This window comes from Vulpes lagopus, chromosome 14, assembly GCF_018345385.1.
Source record: "Vulpes lagopus strain Blue_001 chromosome 14, ASM1834538v1, whole genome shotgun sequence".
NCBI classification, from domain to species: Eukaryota; Metazoa; Chordata; class Mammalia; order Carnivora; family Canidae; genus Vulpes; species Vulpes lagopus.
In genome coordinates this window covers 28,950,977-28,968,580 of record NC_054837.1, presented here as the reverse complement: position 1 = coordinate 28,968,580, position 17,604 = coordinate 28,950,977, and the positions used below count along the sequence as shown (strand labels likewise).

General features: G+C 50.9%; 1 protein-coding gene across 12 annotated transcripts in view; it reads left to right on the top strand.

Moving 5' to 3' along the window:
* KDM2B (lysine demethylase 2B) overlaps positions 1-17,604 on the top strand; it is a 124,172-nt gene that overhangs the window by 102,021 nt on the left and 4,547 nt on the right. For 6 of the 12 annotated variants that reach the window (XM_041728616.1, XM_041728623.1, XM_041728620.1 and 3 more), the window contains 10 exons: positions 4,517-4,741; positions 11,183-11,326; positions 12,496-12,582; positions 12,746-13,015; positions 13,205-13,318; positions 13,951-13,989; positions 14,119-14,798; positions 15,481-15,644; positions 15,730-15,891; positions 16,571-16,789. In XM_041728616.1, the coding sequence (XP_041584550.1) occupies positions 4,517-4,741; positions 11,183-11,326; positions 12,496-12,582; positions 12,746-13,015; positions 13,205-13,318; positions 13,951-13,989; positions 14,119-14,798; positions 15,481-15,644; positions 15,730-15,891; positions 16,571-16,789 (2,104 nt within the window). The remainder of the gene's footprint in view (positions 1-4,516; positions 4,742-11,182; positions 11,327-12,495; positions 12,583-12,745; positions 13,016-13,204; positions 13,319-13,950; positions 13,990-14,118; positions 14,799-15,480; positions 15,645-15,729; positions 15,892-16,570; positions 16,790-17,604) is intronic. The other 6 variants (XM_041728625.1, XM_041728626.1, XM_041728617.1 and 3 more) reach the window with 3 other exon arrangements.

Here is a 17,604-nt window from a genome sequence, read left to right as displayed (position 1 = left end):
TCTTAACACACTTGTTGAAAATCACTTGGTCATTGAAAATTGTTTGGCCATAAATATTATAAGGGTTTATTTCTGGACTCTCAGTTCCATTGATCAGTATGTCCTTATGCCAGTACCACATGGTCTTGTTTATTGTAGCTTTGTTGTAAGCTTTGAGATCAGAAAGTACTAAGCCTCCAACTTGTTCTTCATTTTCAAGATCTTTGTGGCCTTTTCCAGGTCTCTGTCATTTCCACATGAATTTCAGGATTGGCTTGTTGATTTCTACAGAAAACCAGCTGGGACTTTGATAGGGATTGCATTGAATTTATCAGTCAGTTTGGGGAGTATTGCCATCCTGACAATTTTTTTTTCAGTCCATGAACATGGGATGTCTTTTCATTGATTTAGGTTACTGCAAGTAATTTTAATCCTAGTGTTTTAGAGATGAAGGATCAAAGAGGTTCTGCCCATGAATATTCAGGAGAAGAGTATCTGATGGATAGGAAGCACTCCGTAAATATTTGTGGAATGAATGAAAGAACTGCAGTAATAGTGTTCCCTTAAAGGAAGATGCTTAGGAGTAGCTGGTGGAGAAGAGATACTGGAATACTATGGTTTCGGGGTGGGTGGGGAGCACATGTGGACTGTAGATTTCCTGAATAGGTGGAGCTGGGCTGATCTAATCAACAAGTAGCCTTAGGATTGAAAAGGCTGGTTTGTAAGTGAAAGTCAGTGGATTTCATCATTCCCTTTTGCTGAGAAGAATAGTCAGTGCTGAAATTAACAAAGACTCATTCTGGGTTACTTGAACAAATAGAGGCGAAGATAGGATAGAGTGGAATTTAGAATTGGGTTTTGAGGGGATCCCTGGGTGGCTCAGCGGTTTGGCACCTGCCTTCAGCTCAGGGCGTGATCCTGGAGACCCGGGATCGAGTTCTGTGTCGGGCTCCCTGCATGGAGCCTGCTTCTCCCTCTGCCTGTGTCTCTGCCTCTCTCTCTCTGCGTGTCTCTCATGAATAAATAAATAAATAATTATAAAAAAAAAAGAATTGGGTTTTGAACCTTTAGATATCATGCAGAAGAGATTAGGACAGAAGCTTCATGCCAGAATGATAGGGCTTTGGCTTGTTTACCTTAATAGAGACCCTCCAGTGCCTTTCTCACCTGTTGATTTTTCTGGGTGATCTGTCTTAGGATCCTGCATTTCCAGTGTTGCTCAGTTGACTTCTGACAAGCCTCCTGGCGCCCACTTCCCACAAAAGCTGGCCATGAGGCTGCAGGCAGCAGCAGCTTCTCTAGCTTGACTTGGCAGCCAGCTAGAGAGGGCCTGAATCAAGGTCTTCAGAAACAGGGCTTTCTCACACCTCTTCCAGGATGTTGTCTGTCATTTGCTCTGTCATATTCCAGGATGTCTAAGCTGCCATTGGGATCCAGGAGGGAAAAGTGCTTCTCTGGGTGGGAATATGCTTTAGAAAGTACTGGAAGGTAGACTTGTTTCATAGTTGCACATGTGCTCTGTGACATTGCCTGGATTGCCCCAGTGTTTTACTTCAGAGAGACAGTGTCCTCGTGGCCAGTAACAACAGAGGTACCCAGTGGCTATTTATACCTGACGTTCCTGAGAGTCGTGTTTGGACTCTAGGAATTTTTTGCAGTCCTTCACCAAAGCAGCTAGTCCTTAGACTCTCCTGCTCTGGGAGTGGGGGTGTGGGTCAGAGTTTGAGCCCCTCATCCGTGGCTTGTCCTTGGAGGCTGGGCTGCACTGCCCTCTCTGTACCAGACTTGAGGCTTAGAATCCTCCAGGTCTTTGCCAGTCTGAGGGATTGGAGGAGTGAGTTGCTTCTAGGACCTGTGCTCTCTACAGGGGTAGAATTGGATTCGTGAGCTGTGAAAAGAGGGAAAAGCCTTCTTGGTTTCCATTTCGCTGAAAGTGAATGTGCTTCTCTGTGCCTCTTTCCGGCACCTGTCCTGCTATGGGCACGAACCGTGGACGCACTCCAGGGGTGTGTGCTCCCGTCCCGTGGACTCCCACCCTGCTGCGCTTGCTCATCTGCTCTGGGTTATGGTGTTCAAGACACTTTTTGGGTGTGTGCTCATCCTCTGCTGGCTCTGTTATCTAGGGCAAGTCACTTAACGTCCAGTCTCTTAATCTGAGAAATGATGGCTCTCACAGGGTTAATGTTGGGAAAATAAGGTCCTATCATATATAGAATGATCACAGTTGTAGGCAGTCAGTGAATATCCACCGTCGTTGCCGTCAGCCTCCTCATCGGCTGCTTCACCTGGCACATTTGCTGCACTTCGGTCAGCTGCTTAGTGTTCAGGCCCGTTGGCCCCTACGTACCATTCTCAACTCCAAAGGCTCTGAAAACTACTTTTTTTTTTTTAAGCTACTCATCTGGCAGCAGTACCTGACGTGAATAGATGCATGTAATTTATCCCACTTCCGATGTTAAGGACTGCTAAGCTCCTCCTATGTGTGACAAGAGGTGCCCCAGATCTCACTGGGGGCGGGGGGGCGCAGCAAAAGGACTGGTGGGAGGGGGCTGTGAGACCTTCACTGCTGGAAGAGAGTGGCTTGCGTGGGAGCTGTCCCTTTGCCGACGCAGCTGGTGGTGTACAGACCAACCTGTGGGCCTCCCTGGGAACAAGGCCACTGGCCAGGCCACCCTACAGCTGAGGATGGGCCTGAGTGTGGAGTGGCTCTGTGGGAGAAGTGGGATCGGGGTAGGGTCTTGAGGACCGACAGGCCACTGGAGCCAGGTCTCCTGTCTCCCTTTCCTCTGGAATTCAGAGCTAGTTGAATGGGATAAAGGTCCAGGGTAGCAGTGCTTCCTGAGGTGAGCACTTCAGATGCTTTGCAGTTCCTTTGAGTTTTGGCAGGCTGCTAGGAAAATAAATTGAGGGAAGGATCCACCTAGGTGTCAATACCAAAGTGGGGTGGTAGTATGGAGTGTGAGATTTTCAGCTCTCTGCAGGAACCACTGCACTGCAGAAGAAATGGTTAATGGCGAGGCTTTATTCACAGGTGGGCTGTGTTTCTTCCTGGTGTGGTTCTGTGATCTCGATAACCCCTGTGATGTTGGGGGGAGGGGTCTCTGGAGGGAGGACCCTTTGCACTGTTGTGATACATAGTCCCCACACTTCTGGGCCCTCGAGCTGAGAAGAGGAGGGGATTTTGTTAGGGATCCAAGTGTGGGAAGCAAGTAAAAGGCTGGGACTGGACTTGAGATTAATTGGCTGCAAAGGGTCTATAAGCATTAGATGCCAATTTGATCAGATAGTTTTGGGGTAAGGAATGTGTCTCCCTCATCAATGAACCATTTTTCAGCAAACTCCTGTTACTTGGAAAGATGCTTCAGGCAGCACACTACCACCCTGGTCCCTCCCACTGCCGGTCCCTGTACACTGGAGACCTCAGCAGACAGTGTCCTCCAGCAACTGGCCTGGGAGCTCCCCCACAGATCCTGGTTTGCAAGGGGCTCTGAGGCTGCTGGCCCAGAGAGCAGGACCTGTGGCTGGCTGGTTTGGTTTTGTGTTTTGCACTGCCCTTGCGTTCATCTTCCTTTTCTCTGCTTTCTTCTGAGTCACAGGGAGAGAAGCATTTGGAGCCCATTTAGAGAACTCAGAAGTCAAGGCTCCTTAGGGTGACTGTCTCATTCTGCCAGGGTTTGTTTGGTTTATTGAGCACATCCTATGTGCCAGGTCATCCTGTTAGAGGACAGCGGTGACAAGATAGTCTTGGTACCTGCCTTCCTGAGCTCTCTGTCTCAAAGTGAAGGCTCCTGAGAAATACTGCCCGTGGGAGGTGCCCCGCCGAACACAGGCCAGGGAGGGCTGTCAGAAGACTGGGGCCTGCAAATTGAATAGGTCTTAGCCAACTGGAGTAGGAAAGGAGTTTGTGTTCCTGGCAGAGGGGACAGAGTCTTCCATGTGGCTGTGTATGGCCTCTCCAGGGAAATAGAACCTGGCTGGAGGCAGGCAGCCTTCAGAGACGTGGTGGCCGTGGAAGGGTCTTGAACCAGAACATGCTCTCAGAAGCAGGGTGTCCTCTGTTCACTTGCTGGGGCTGCCATGATGAAGTACCCAAAACTGGGGCGCTTAAAACAACAGAAACTTATTCTCTCACAGTTCTGAAGGCCAGAAGTCTGAAATCAAGGTGCTGACAGGATTGTCCTCTCTCTGAAGACTCTAGGGGAGGATCATGCCTTGTCTCTTCCAGCCTCTGGTGGCTACCAGCTTCCTTGGCTTAAAGACACTCCAGTCACATGACCATCTCCTTCCTGTACCTCCACACTTACTCTCTCTGTGCCTGTGTCCAAATTTCCTTTTTCGTGAGGACACCAGTCCTATTGGATTAGGGCCCACCCTAATGACTTTAATTGGATCACCTCTGTAAAAGCCCTGTTTTTAAATAAAGTCGCCGCCTGAGGTCCTGGGGTTGGGACCTGAACAGATCAGCTCCGGACACCCCACATTGGGGGTCTGGCCAGGCCTGTGGCCCATCTCACCCGTCCTGTGTGCTCTCCTGCAGAACCGGGCGGTAGGTCGGCCCAAGGGGAAGCTGGGCCCAGCCTCTGCCGTGAAGTTGGCCGCCAACCGGACAACGGCGGGAGCTCGCCGGCGCCGGACGCGATGCCGCAAGTGCGAGGCCTGCCTGCGGACCGAGTGTGGAGAGTGCCACTTCTGCAAGGACATGAAGAAGTTCGGGGGCCCCGGGCGGATGAAGCAGAGCTGCATCATGCGACAGTGCATCGCGGTGAGTGTGGTGGGCATGAACTCTCCAGAGATGCCCCTGGGGGCAGAGTAGGGGTGGCCACACTGCCTTCCTCTGGAAGCACCCTGGCCCTCTCTGAAGCCAGACCCTACCTCCCTGGCTTGTCTTTCTGCTTGTTAGCCTGTCTAGTCTCTCCCTTAAAGAGAATGTTCCAGATGCAGAATCCCTTAAGTGATGCTCTCTTGTGGAGAGAAAGGGGACTGTGACCAGTGCTGTTTCAGATTTCACATTGCAGGATGTGGGGGCATACTTACTGCACCAGGCTCCTTTTTCTTCATAGGCTGTTGGGGTTACAACTCCTTCCCTCCCTGGATGACTGAGTACTTTGAAGTCTCTGCCTTTAAAGATGTCAGCCTGTCCTGTCTGTGACCCCATTGCCAACATTTATGGTCCAGTTCATGATGGTTCTAGGCCCTCCCTTCCTTCCTGTCCTGCTTTCAAAGTCAGAGGTCCTGGTGGAAGGTCAGTGCCCCTCCTGAGGGGCTGCCCCAGATGAAGAGGATTGATTTATGGTGCTTAGGAGCTAGGCTACTAGAGAGCTCGGCCAGCCCCTTGGCTATCTCACTGCCCCAGCCCCGCTCCAAGACAGGGCCAGTGCACACAGGCTCTGGCAACTGGGCACAGCCCCAGGTTCAGTCCGTGCGTCTGTCCAACACACACATTGCCTTTCCGCAGGGTGCTGCTCCCAGGCCCTAAGGTCCTCCCTGTGGGAACAGTGATCTCTGCTCCTGTGGGAAAGCGGGCTGGGCAGGAGGGACAGGATTCCTGGGTGAGCTCCTCCGAAGGCTCAGCCTGGCATGGGGCACATCTTTCCCTTTGGGTGCTTTTGCTCCTCTGAGCCCAGGGTCACTTTCCCCTTCTTGCTCTGCACGTACTATGTGAGTTTTTGTTTTAGTTTAGTGATTTTTGGTTTTTGATTTTTTTATTATGGTAAAAAACACAACAGAATTTTAACCATTTTCAAATGTCCAGTGCAGAGTGCAGTCATATTACATATACCCCCATTGTTGTGCAAGCTGATCTCTGGAACCTTTTCATCTTGCCAAATGGAAACCCTATCTCCATCGAACAACCCCGTTTTCTCTCCCTCAGCCCCTGGCAACCACCTTTCTACTTTCTGAGGTGGCTGCTTTAGATACCTCATAGAAGTGGTGTTTCTCCTGCGACTGGCTTATTTCACTGAGCATAACCTTCTCAAGGTTCATCTGTATTGTAGCAGGGATCAGGATTTCCTTTTTTTCTTTTCTTTTTTTTTTTTTTAATTAGTAAACTCTGTGCCCAACGTGGGGCTTAAACTCATGATCCCAAGATAAGGAGTTGCATACTCTACCAACTGACCCAGCCAGGATTTCCTTCTTTTGAAGACTGATAAGGGGCACCTGGGTGGCTCAGCGGGTTAAGCGTCTGTTTTCAGCTCAGGTCATGATCTCAGGGTCTTGGGATGGAGCCGTGCATTGGGGGCAGGCTCAGCAGGTGGCCTGTTTCTCCATCTGCCCTTCACCCCCTGCTCATATGCTTGCTCCAGTCTTTCTCAAATAAATTAAATCTTTTTTTTTTTTTAAGATTTTATTTATTTATTCATGAGAGACACAGAGAGAGGCAGAGACACAGGCAGAGACAGAAGCAGGCTCCATGCAGGGAGCCCAATGTGGGACTTGATCCCAGAATCACAACCCTCGCTAGCTGAAGGCAGATGCTCAACCATTGAGCCACCCAGGCATCCCTCAAATAAATAAAATCTTAAAAAAAAAAAAAAGAATGAATAATATTCCACCGTTTGCATATGGTACATTTTCTTTACCTGTTCCTCTTTTTTTTTTTTTTTTTAATTTTTATTTATTTATGATAGTCAAAGAGAGAGAGAGAGAGAGGCAGAGAGGCAGAGGGAGAAGCAAGCTCCATGCACCGGGAGCCCGACGTGGGATTCGATCCCGGGTCTCCAGGATCGCGCCCTGGGCCAAAGGCGCCAAACCGCTGCGCCACCCAGGGATCCCTACCTGTTCCTCTTTTGATGGACATTAGTTGCTTCCACCTCTTGGCTTTATGAATAATGATGCTGTGAACATGGGGCGGGGGGTGGTGGTGATGCCCAGCATCTCTTTGAGATCCTGTTTTGAATTATTTTGGATATATACCCAGAAGAAGAATTGCTGGATCATACGGTACCTCTACCTTTTAAAAGATTTTATTTATTTGTTTGAGAGGGATAGAGATCATATGTGTATATGTGCACATGAGTATGGGAAGAGGAGAGAATCTCAAGCAGGCTCTGTGGCAAACGTGGAACCCATCGTCTAGGGGCTTGACCTTAGGACTCTGAGATCATGACCTGAGCTGAAATCAAGAGTCGGGTGCTTACCTAACCCTAACCCAACTGAGCCACCCTGGTGCCCTAGTAGCTCTATTTTTAATTGTTTTGGGGATTGCCATACTGTTTTCCATAGAGGTTGCTCCACCTTAAATTCCCACCAGCAGTACACAAGGGTTCCATTTTCTCTACATCCTGCCAATACTTGTGATTTACTGTTTTGTTTTTTTTTTTTTTTGATGGTGGTTACCTGAATGGATGTGAGGTGTTACTTTGATGTGGTTTTCATCTGCACTTGCCTGATGATTGCTGATGGTGAGCATCATTCAAATGTTTGCTGGCCATGGCTTCTTTGGAGAAATATCTGTTTAAGTCCTTTGCCCATTTTTAATTTGGGTTGTTTGTGTTTTTGTTGAGTTGGAGTTCTTCATGTGTTCCACATATTAGCCCCTCATCACATACACAGTTACTAAATATTTGCTTCCATTCCATAGGCTGTCTTTTCACTCTGTGGATTGCTTCCTCTGCTGTACAGTTTTTGTTTCATTGCTTGTGTTTTTGTTACTTGTATCCAGGTCATTTCAGTGAGTTTCAGGAAATTTGGGAGTCCTCTTGAAATGTTGTCTCTAAACATGCCTATATCTATCTATCTATCTATCTATCTATCTATCTATCTATCTATATTCTTTTTTTTTTTTTTTCCTGGAGTGAGGGTCCACCTGACCCACTGCATTCTGTCAAGATTTGAGAGGTTGTCTATAGGGACTGTTGGACTTGAGGACAGTGTCACCTAAAAGCTGGCACAGGGCCGTGACCCAGCGCTGTCTCTTGCTCTTCAGCCTTGCTGTGCCCCTGCCCATGTTCTAGGCCCAGCTGTGGGTCCCGTCTCTGCTGTCACCTGTGCCTAGTTCAATGCCTGCCACAGTGTGACTGTTGATTGAAGGAAACCTCACTTTTGCGTGTCTTTCTCCAACCTGATGGGGCTTCTGGAACTTATAGTCAGTGTAGACTTGGCCTGACCCTCAGCATCCTTCTTAACTCTTCTAACCTTTCCACTTTGTTGTGGCTCTTCCTGCCATGGTTTACCCACCTCTGGCACATGCAAGCCACCTCTCTTCCCTTTCCAGGCCCTTCTGTCTTGATGTCCCACAATCGCTCTCCCCATGATCAGCCTTCCCTTTGCTCCTCTTTGAAAAGCTTCATCCCTTCACACTGTCCAGCTCTGTATCCCTGCTGGCTTGGGCCTGGGTTCCCCTCCTGAGTCTATGCAGTGGCTTTGCCTGTGGTTCTGCCTGCCGATTTCAGAGTCCGTCCCCTACCCTGGCCCACTCCATCATAGATCATCTTCTGGCCACCAGGTGTTCCCCCACCCAGTACCCCCAGCTCTGGGCTTCCTGTGCTTCTCTGCCCCAGGTGCTCCCCATTGCTGAATTCCTCTGGCTCTTGCTTCTGTGTCCCTTTCCACTTGGTTTGGAGACCCTTTTTCCTTTTCCTGCTCCCTACTTCTCTCTGCCTGTAGAAGCCCAAATACCCTCTCCTGGGAGTCCTCCAGAAATCATCCACTTGCTGTTTCCCATGTCTTCCTAGGATGTCAGCATGTTCTGCCTCCAAAACAGCTCGAGGGAGCAGCTGCCTTCCTCGTTACTGTTGCCCCCCTTTGGTTGCTTGCTTCAGGCTTTAGCCGATGTTTATTATTTGTTGAACAAATGATGGCTCTTTTGCCTTGAGTATTCTATTTATTTGAACTCAAATATTTGAGCCATTTTATAGACTTTTCACTTATTAGTGGAGCATATATCTTATTTGAAGCTCTTCTAATTCAGTGTAAAAAAAAAAAAAAAGTATGTTTCTCTGGATTCCAGGTACTGAGGTGTGTATAAGGGGAAGAGTGTCCACAAGGTGTTTATAGTCTAATTCATCAGTTCTCAAAGGTCCTGAGAACTCCTGAAAATTATGAGTACCTGGAAGAGCTTTGTTTATATGGGTTATTTATTTTTATTACTGTATTCAAAATTAAAATGGGGAAGTTTAAAAAATACTTCGAATTCATTTGAAAAAATAAACCCACTACATGTTAACAAAAATAACATTTTTATGAGAAATAACTACATCTTCCAAAATAAAAATTAGGAAGAATGCATTGTTTTATATTTTTGTGAATCTCTTCTTTTATGTGGGTTCATTAGACAAGACCTGCGTTTTCATTTATGTGTGTGTCTGCATTCTGTCGCAATACCTTGTTTTGGAAGAACTATGTGAGGAAACTGGCTTCACTCAGATCTGTAGTTGGAAAAGGGAGAGAGGATTTTCATAGTCTTTTCAGGTAGTGGTGGATATCTCTGATACTCTGCTGGTACTCAACAGGTGACAGTTTCTTAAAGGTTAGTTGCAATGTGGAATCTGAAACTGTATCAATGAACTTTTCATAGTGTTACATTAAAATTCATTAGTCTTTCTTGCCCCTGGAAAAGTTTATTTGCTCATGCATCATGTTACAACATCATGCATTGGTTATTTGAAAAATACTGGCTCACTGAGTTATACAGATTTTCCAAATATGGGCACACAGTGTTATACAATGTAAAAAAAAAAAGGGGGGGGGGAGTAATAACCACATTTGTTAACACTACTACCACCAGTCTCCTGAGAGCTAAGTCTTTAAGGAAGCTGTCCAGTTCATGGTGGCTAATATAAGTTTTCCAAAATTCTAATTTCTGTTTTAAATTTTGAATTTTATCATTTATAACAAATGCTTTACATTCGTTTTTCTGGAAGTGACTGGCTCATTTCATTTTGATCTTTGAGAAATCTACCAATACTCTTTTTTTTTTTCTTTTTAATCAGTTATTCTGTCAAGTAGAATGATGTTCTATGGAGAAAATAACCAAGTCAGATCACAGCTTAGTCACGAGTGCCTTTCCTTTAGATAACCATCGTCCTTTGGTATGCAGCAATAGTGCTTTATGTGTACTTCCTATTTTGTCATACAGAACGTTCAAAGGATACGTACTAAAATAAAAAAAATTTTAAATTAAAAGGTTATATACTCTAGGGCCAAAGTTTTAATAAAATTAGTTTTTTTCTGCTTTGCCAAAGACCTTCCTTGGTGCAACCTGGTGATCTTTGTCACAAATGTGTGGCAGTGACAAACTCTGTGCTGCCCTGACCAGTGCCAGCAGTTGTACTCACCAGAGCAAATGTCAACATAGTTGGAAAAGGCAGATAACATCTTAGTGTTCCTCTGACTGTGCTTTTGACCCCGCAGACCTCCCTGTAAAGGTGGTGGGGCCTGTGCTGTGATAGCGCTGGTGACGCGCAGCCTTGTTTCCCCACCCCCACCCCATGGGTCTTTCCTCCTGTGTGATGCTGCCCGTGGCCTCCATGGTTCCAGGGCATTGCCTGGCATCGCTCACTCCTGGGCCTCCTGGCTGTATTTTTCTCCATATCCCCTGTCACAACTTACACCGTTGTTCATTTGTCTGCCTCCCTCCACTAAACTAAGCTCAGGATGGCAGAGGCTTTTTTTTTTTTTTTTTTAAGATTTTATTTATTCATGAGAGACACACACAGAAAGGCAGAGATACAGGCCGAGGGAGAAGCAGACTCCATGCAGGGAGCCTGACGTGGGACTTGATCCTAGGTCTCTAGGTCTCTAGGATCACACCCTGGGCTGAAGCCAGTGCTAAACCGCTGAGCTATCCGGGCTGCCCGACTTTTTTTTTTTTTTTTTAGATTTTATTTATTCATGAGAGACACACACACAGAGAGAGAGAGAGGCAGAGACATAGGCAGAGGGAGAAGCAGGCTCCCTGTGGGGAGCTTCATATAGGACTCGATCCCAGGACCCCAGGATCATGACCTGAGCTAAAGGCAGATGCTCAACCACTGAGCCACCCAGGTGCCCCAGAATGGTAGAGACTTCTTTGTCTTGTTCGGTGCTGTTCCCAGCACTTAGTATCTGGCATGGAGGTGGTAGCCAGATCAGTATTTAAATGAATGAGTAGATGAACGATGGGTGGGGCTTGGGCTGGCTGGCTGCTGACTCCTGGCCTGTGACCTGCTCCCCACGGGGCCTGCCCCCTGCTGACTTGGCTGTGCTCTGTCCGGCTCTTCAGCCAGTGCTGCCCCATACCGCCGTATGCCTGGTGTGTGGCGAGGCAGGGAAGGAAGACACAGTGGAAGAGGAAGAAGGAAAGTTTAACCTCATGCTCATGGAGTGCTCCATCTGCAATGAAATCATCCACCCTGGATGCCTTAAGGTGAGCAGTCCCGGGGGGGCTCTGGCCATGTTGCTCAGCTCCCCCACTGAGGGCCTCTGGTGGTGCTGATGTCAGGGGACTGTGAACTCCCTTCCCCAGAGGACCTCTGAGTCTGTAGGGTGCTGAGGACAAGAAGGGTCTGGAGCAGCTCAGCCCTCCCCTACCATGTCTTGAAGGGAAAGAACACGTACCCGCCAACTTCCCAGCACCTCAGCCACAGACTGGAGGGAGAGACCGGATGGTTGTGTTGCTTGCTGGCATCCTGGGTTGGGGCTTCTGGGAGAACAAGGCCTGGCCAGAGGAGGACAGGTCCTGTAACAACAGGTGGTTGCGTTAGTGTTGCCAGGTCCCAAGAACCTGCTCCCTTGGTGTGCCCAGGGCAGGGCTGGCTTCTTGTGTGGACTGCCGTGCCGTTCCTGCCTGTCTTAGGCAACAGGTTCTACCTCTGAAAGGAAGAGACTGCTCTGGGCTGTCCCCAGAGAGTGTCCTCATACCTGGCACCTCCCCATCAGCGCAGGTGTCAGCCTGTGTGTATCTGTTTAAGCAAGATCAAAGTTGGCCTGCCCCAGATGTTACCTCCACCCTGAAATGACTCTATTCCTCGGTGGCGGTAGTGGGGGGTTTGTCCTGAGGCTCATCGTCCTGTACACACCTCCCACTCTGAAGGGAGCACTATGATTTTTTCCCCCTGCCTTTGGAAGTCAAACCTTCATGTTTTAGTTGCCTGGTTATTTCGTCTCCCGGATCAGAAGCTTTGTGAGGGCAGGGACAGCCCCTCGGAATTGCTCCCACTTAGCACCCAGTATGGTGCTACTAATGATTGAACAAAGGATGGGGTCCTTTCTGCCCTGAGCCAGCTGCTTTACCCAGGTTATCTCACTGAATTGTTGCAGAATGGTGGTGAGACAGGTACGTTGCACTTCACGATCTAGGGCACTGGCCCATGGAGATGGGGTGATTTGCCTGTGATCCCTGTGCAAAGGTGGATTTGGGACAAAGTTAGGATGTGACCCCTGGCCAGAATCCACAGCCCATCCATCTTGACCATCTCTGTTTCCTCTTGGTCAACAATGGGACAAATGACATTTGGGAGGGTGTGTTGATGTTCCTGGCAGATGTGGCATCCTCTGCCCCCTCCCCACTTGCTGACTGGCGTGTGTCCTTTGCAGATTAAGGAGTCAGAGGGCGTGGTCAACGATGAGCTTCCAAACTGCTGGGAGTGTCCAAAGTGTAACCACGCCGGCAAGACCGGGAAAGTGAGTGCCGGGCTCCAAGTCCCAGGGGTCAGCCTGGGAGGGGTGGACCTTGGCCTTGCCAGATGCAGCCTGTCCCTGCCCTGTCGAACGGTGGGGTGTTGCGGGTTCCCGGAGCGGGGCACGTTCAAAGATATACAGTTCGTTTGTTCCTTCTCTCTTTTTGGCCTACAAGCAAAAGCGTGGCCCTGGCTTTAAGTATGCCTCCAACCTGCCCGGCTCCCTGCTCAAGGAACAGAAGATGAACCGGGACAATAAGGAAGGACAGGAGCCCGCCAAGAGGCGGAGTGAGTGTGAGGAGGCGCCTCGGCGCAGGTCCGACGAGCACCCCAAGAAGGTGCCCCCGGATGGCATCCTGCGCCGAAAGTCGGACGACGTGCACTTGAGGAGGAAGCGGAAATACGAGAAGCCCCAAGAGCTGAGCGGGCGCAAGCGAGTACGGACTTGGAGCGGGCAGTGTGGGTGGCCTTGGCTGGTCCTGGGGGCGGGAGCACGGGCAGAGGCGGGCACGGGCAGCGAGGACCACTCAGGGTCCTGGCCACTGGCTGCCCTGGGCAGGTCACATAAGTCCTGAGAGCCCAGCCCAAGAGAGCCCAGCGAGTCACTCCTCTTCCCACTCCTTTAGGCCTCGACGCTTCAAACGTCCCCCGGTTCCTCCTCTCACCTCTCGCCGAGGCCCCCTCTAGGCAGCAGCCTCAGTCCCTGGTGGAGATCCAGTCTCACTTACTTCCAGCAGCAGGTGCTCCCACGTTGCCCCGCCCTTCTGAGGCCCTGGGGACTCGCGAGTCCCGGGCTGCCCCCGCCTCCCCACCCCTCCCCGGCCCTCCAGCCCGTTGCCGCAGCCATTCCAAGGCATCTGTGCGCTGCAGCTCCCCAGGCCCCAGGCCCAGATCACCGGCTCGTGGTTCTGGCGTGGAGCCTGGGAAGCTGAAGCTGCCACGGGGAGGGCCTGTGGATCTGGGAACCTCGGAGGATCCTGGCCGCTCCGCTCCGCCCACCGGCCCTTCCCGCTTCTGCCACGAGGTGGCGCCTGGTGGTCTCCGCTGGGAACCCGCAGGCCCTGCTTCCAGGACTGGCTCCCAGAGCCCAGTCGGACCCCAGTGGGCAAATTCTCATCTCAGGGTCTGCCCGAGGGTGGGAGGTCAGTTGGGTGGGAACAGTTCGACCACACTCTTTTCCTTCCAACTTTTCTCTTAAAAGCCGCAGTCAGAGCCCACCGTCTTCTAGTACAGGGGAGATGGGATTCATGGGAAAGGTGATCCTCCATCCCCTACTCTAGAGACTGTGGATTCGTGGTGGGGTTGAGGATAGAGGGGACCAAATCCTGTGAACCCTGGGAACAAGCTCTGCATGCTTTTTTTCCTGTGACAGCTAAAACCTGGCAAAGAAGATAAGCTTTTCAGGAAAAAGGTACCGTCTTCCATTCTCCTGTCTGCCCCTCCCCCCATGCCTGTTCCTGGGTTCCAGGGTGGAGGGGCATGGGTGGGTGCAGCCCTGAGCCTAGGGGCTTAGCTGCCCTCACTCCCCCTCCTCCCTCAGCGGCGGTCCTGGAAGAACGCCGAGGACCGGATGGCTCTGGCCAATAAGCCTCTCCGGCGCTTCAAGCAGGAGCCGGAGGATGACCTGCCCGAGGCACCCCCCAAGGCCCGGGAGAGCGACCACTCGCGTTCCAGCTCTCCCACAGCTGGGCCCAGCACAGAGGGGGCAGAGGGCCCCGAGGAGAAGAAAAAGGTAAAGATACGTAGGAAAAGGCGGCTTCCCACCAAGGAGCTGAGCAAGGAGCTGAGCAAGGAGCTGAACCAAGAGATCCAGAAGACGGAGAACAGCCTGGCCAACGAGAACCACCAGCCCATCAAGTCAGAGCCCGAGAGTGAGAGCGAAGAGCCCAAGCGGCCTCTGGGCCTCTGCGAGCGCCCCCACCGCTTCAGCAAGGGGCTCACCGGCACCCCCCGGGAGCTGCGGCACCAGCTGGGGCCTGGCTTGCGCAGCCCACCCCGTGTCATCTCCCGGCCCCCTCCCTCCGTGTCCCCACCCAAGTGCATCCAGATGGAGCGACACGTGATTCGGCCACCCCCCATCAGCCCCCCGCCTGACTCGCTGCCCCTGGATGATGGGGCGGCCCACGTCATGCACAGGGAGGTGTGGATGGCCGTCTTCAGCTACCTCAGCCACCAAGACTTGTGTGTCTGCATGCGGGTCTGCAGGACCTGGAACCGCTGGTGAGGGGCACTGGCTCAGCTTGGATGGGGGAGGCAGCGAGGGACTGGCCTGGTGTCAGGTTCCAGGCTAAGGCTTAGATTAGACCAGGAATGGCACGTGTGTGGTATGTGTCCCCACTTCAGTCACTCATGATGACCTTTCTTTCCTTTGAAGCTCAGTCCCGCTTAACACTTCTTCTCATAGAGTTCCAGGTGGCTACAGCAATCTGGTCACACTGGTCTTGTCAGAAGTGAACCCTGTTTGATGGCCTGATTCGGCCCTTGGAAGATGAGCTCTAAGGACCAGGTGGATTCCTTGTCCTTACAGAAGTGGCCAGGTTTTAAAAGCAAGGGTTCTGGTTACTGAGCTTACCTTCAGCTGTGATATTTCCTAGCTTTCTGGCTTCTGCCAGGTTATTGCCTCTATAAAAGGGCAAGACATGATGTCTGCCTGGGACGTCGTTGTGAGAAGTGGCGTGTAGGGGGTGTAGTAAAGCCCCTGTAAATACTTAATGGAGAGCAGGTGCTGGCATCTTCCGTGGGCGCCTGCAGCAGAGCAAAGGTGCCCAGGTGTGGGCAGGATAAGAGTTGAGCAGAGAAGGATCGAGGGTGGAGTCGGGGAGGAGTTGCCACAGCCATGCAGGGGGATCCTTGCATGAGCCCCACGTCTGACGATGCCCCTTGTGTTGGGCCTGGCCCACAGGTGCTGCGATAAGCGGTTATGGACCTGCATCGATCTGAACCACTGCAAGTCCATCACACCCTTGATGCTGAGCGGCATCATCCGGCGGCAGCCAGTCTCCCTGGACCTCAGCTGGACCAATATCTCCAAGAAACAGCTGAGCTGGCTCATCAACCGGTTGCCTGGTGAGCACTAGGCCAGGGACCCCGGAGGTGCAGTGGTGGGAGCCAGAAAGCATCTCCTGACCTGCCACCCTCCCCCGTCCCCCAGGGCTTCGAGACTTGGTGCTGTCGGGCTGCTCGTGGATTGCAGTCTCAGCTCTCTGTAGCTCTAGCTGTCCGTTACTCCGGACCCTGGATGTCCAGTGGGTAGAAGGACTAAAGGACGCCCAGATGCGGGATCTCCTGTCCCCACCCACAGATAACAGGCCAGGTGAGTGGCCAGGCCCAGGGCGTGCCCCAGGGGGGTCAACATGGAGCTGTGTGACTGGGCCATGCCATTGGACCTGGTTTTCACCACAGGCCCTATCCGGTGCATGTGTTCGCGAGCCTTCTCTGGTCTTAGCCCTTTTCCAGAGGATGTGGAGACTATCTCAGCTGATGTGTTCTTGGTCACCTTCAGGCTTAGAAGGGATGCATGAAAGCAGAGGCTTCTTTGCATACCCAGCAGTCTTCTGTGGGGTCTTTGCATGTGCCTGATGCTTCTCTGTTCATTTGTCCTTCATTGGCTTCAAGCCTCCATAAACATGGAGAGCAGGCAGTTGTAGCTGGGCATGGGCTCCCAAGAGGGAGCCTTCCTTCCGATGGTTGTGGGGGTCCTTGCTCACTGCCTGTAGCTTACATGGTGATCCAGAGGTGCTGTGCTGTCTCTGTTCCAACTGGCTGAGTACTGCTGGATAGAATGTGGGCTGTGTTTCTAAATGTTCAGATTTTTCCAGAATCCAGAAGTGTGAGATTTGATGTGAAATCTTTGGATGTTTAAATGTATGAACTTATTTGGGGGAAACACTCAGTGGTCAAAGAAACTCCTGTGTGATATGTGTAGCTGGTGAGTGTGACCAGATCTCTTCGGTCAGGCCAACATGCCACCTCTCTTCTTCCTGTCCTCTTAGGTCAGATGGACAATCGGAGCAAGCTCCGGAACATTGTGGAGCTTCGTCTAGCAGGCCTGGACATCACTGACGCCTCCCTGCGGCTCATCATACGCCACATGCCCCTGCTCTCCAAGCTCCACCTTAGTTACTGTAATCATGTTACTGACCAGTCCATCAACCTGCTCACCGCTGTGGGCACCACCACCCGAGACTCCTTAACTGAAATCAACCTATCAGGTCAGTCAGGGGCACCCACCCGGGGTGTACCCAGCAGAGTCTGCCAGGGACCCCAGGGGACATTTGTGGGAAAATGATCTGTGTGCCTGCTATTGGGGCAGGTGTGCACCCATAAACAAGACAGACACCCGGCCTAGGCTAAAGGAGAAACAGTAAACACAGCAGTTGCTGGATCGGTAAGAATAGCTGTCCCCAAATGGTGTTGGTAGCAGCAAGAGCACAGAGCTCTTGAGGGTCCCAGCTCAAGTCTCCCCTCGTGGGCTTGTCTGACGCTGGAGTTGCCCTGTGAGGGGCCCAGATGGGCCTGAGTGTTGTGGTGACTGTTCCCTGCAAGCAACCCTGTATGTGCTGAGCAGTCCTGGCACATCTTCCTCCTGCAGTGCCATCCACGACATGCTTCCCCGGGTGGAAACTGCTTTTGCATTTGCTTTTCCATGGTCATCCTTTCGTTCTTCGTACGTAGAGATCTCTGCAGTCCTGTTAAGACCTCTGCCGTACAGGAAGGCAAACCTCTATAACCCAGTCTCTTTTATTGATCTCTTTTCTAAAAGTTTTCCCTTACCATCAGTATAACTAGTTAATATAAAAATAAGTCTGTGGCACAAAATAGGTGACAGTTGACATGCTTCAGGATCCATGAACTTGAAGGATCTGGTCTAGTGACAAAATGAAGTCACAGTTGTCTAGCTCTTGTTATTCAGGCTGAATTTTACCATAGAATATTTATTTGGTGCTCAAGGCACCCTTCTCTTCCCCCAATTCTCACCAACACCCCCCACACAACCACCTTAAAATCTTCTGGTGTCGCCTCTGTA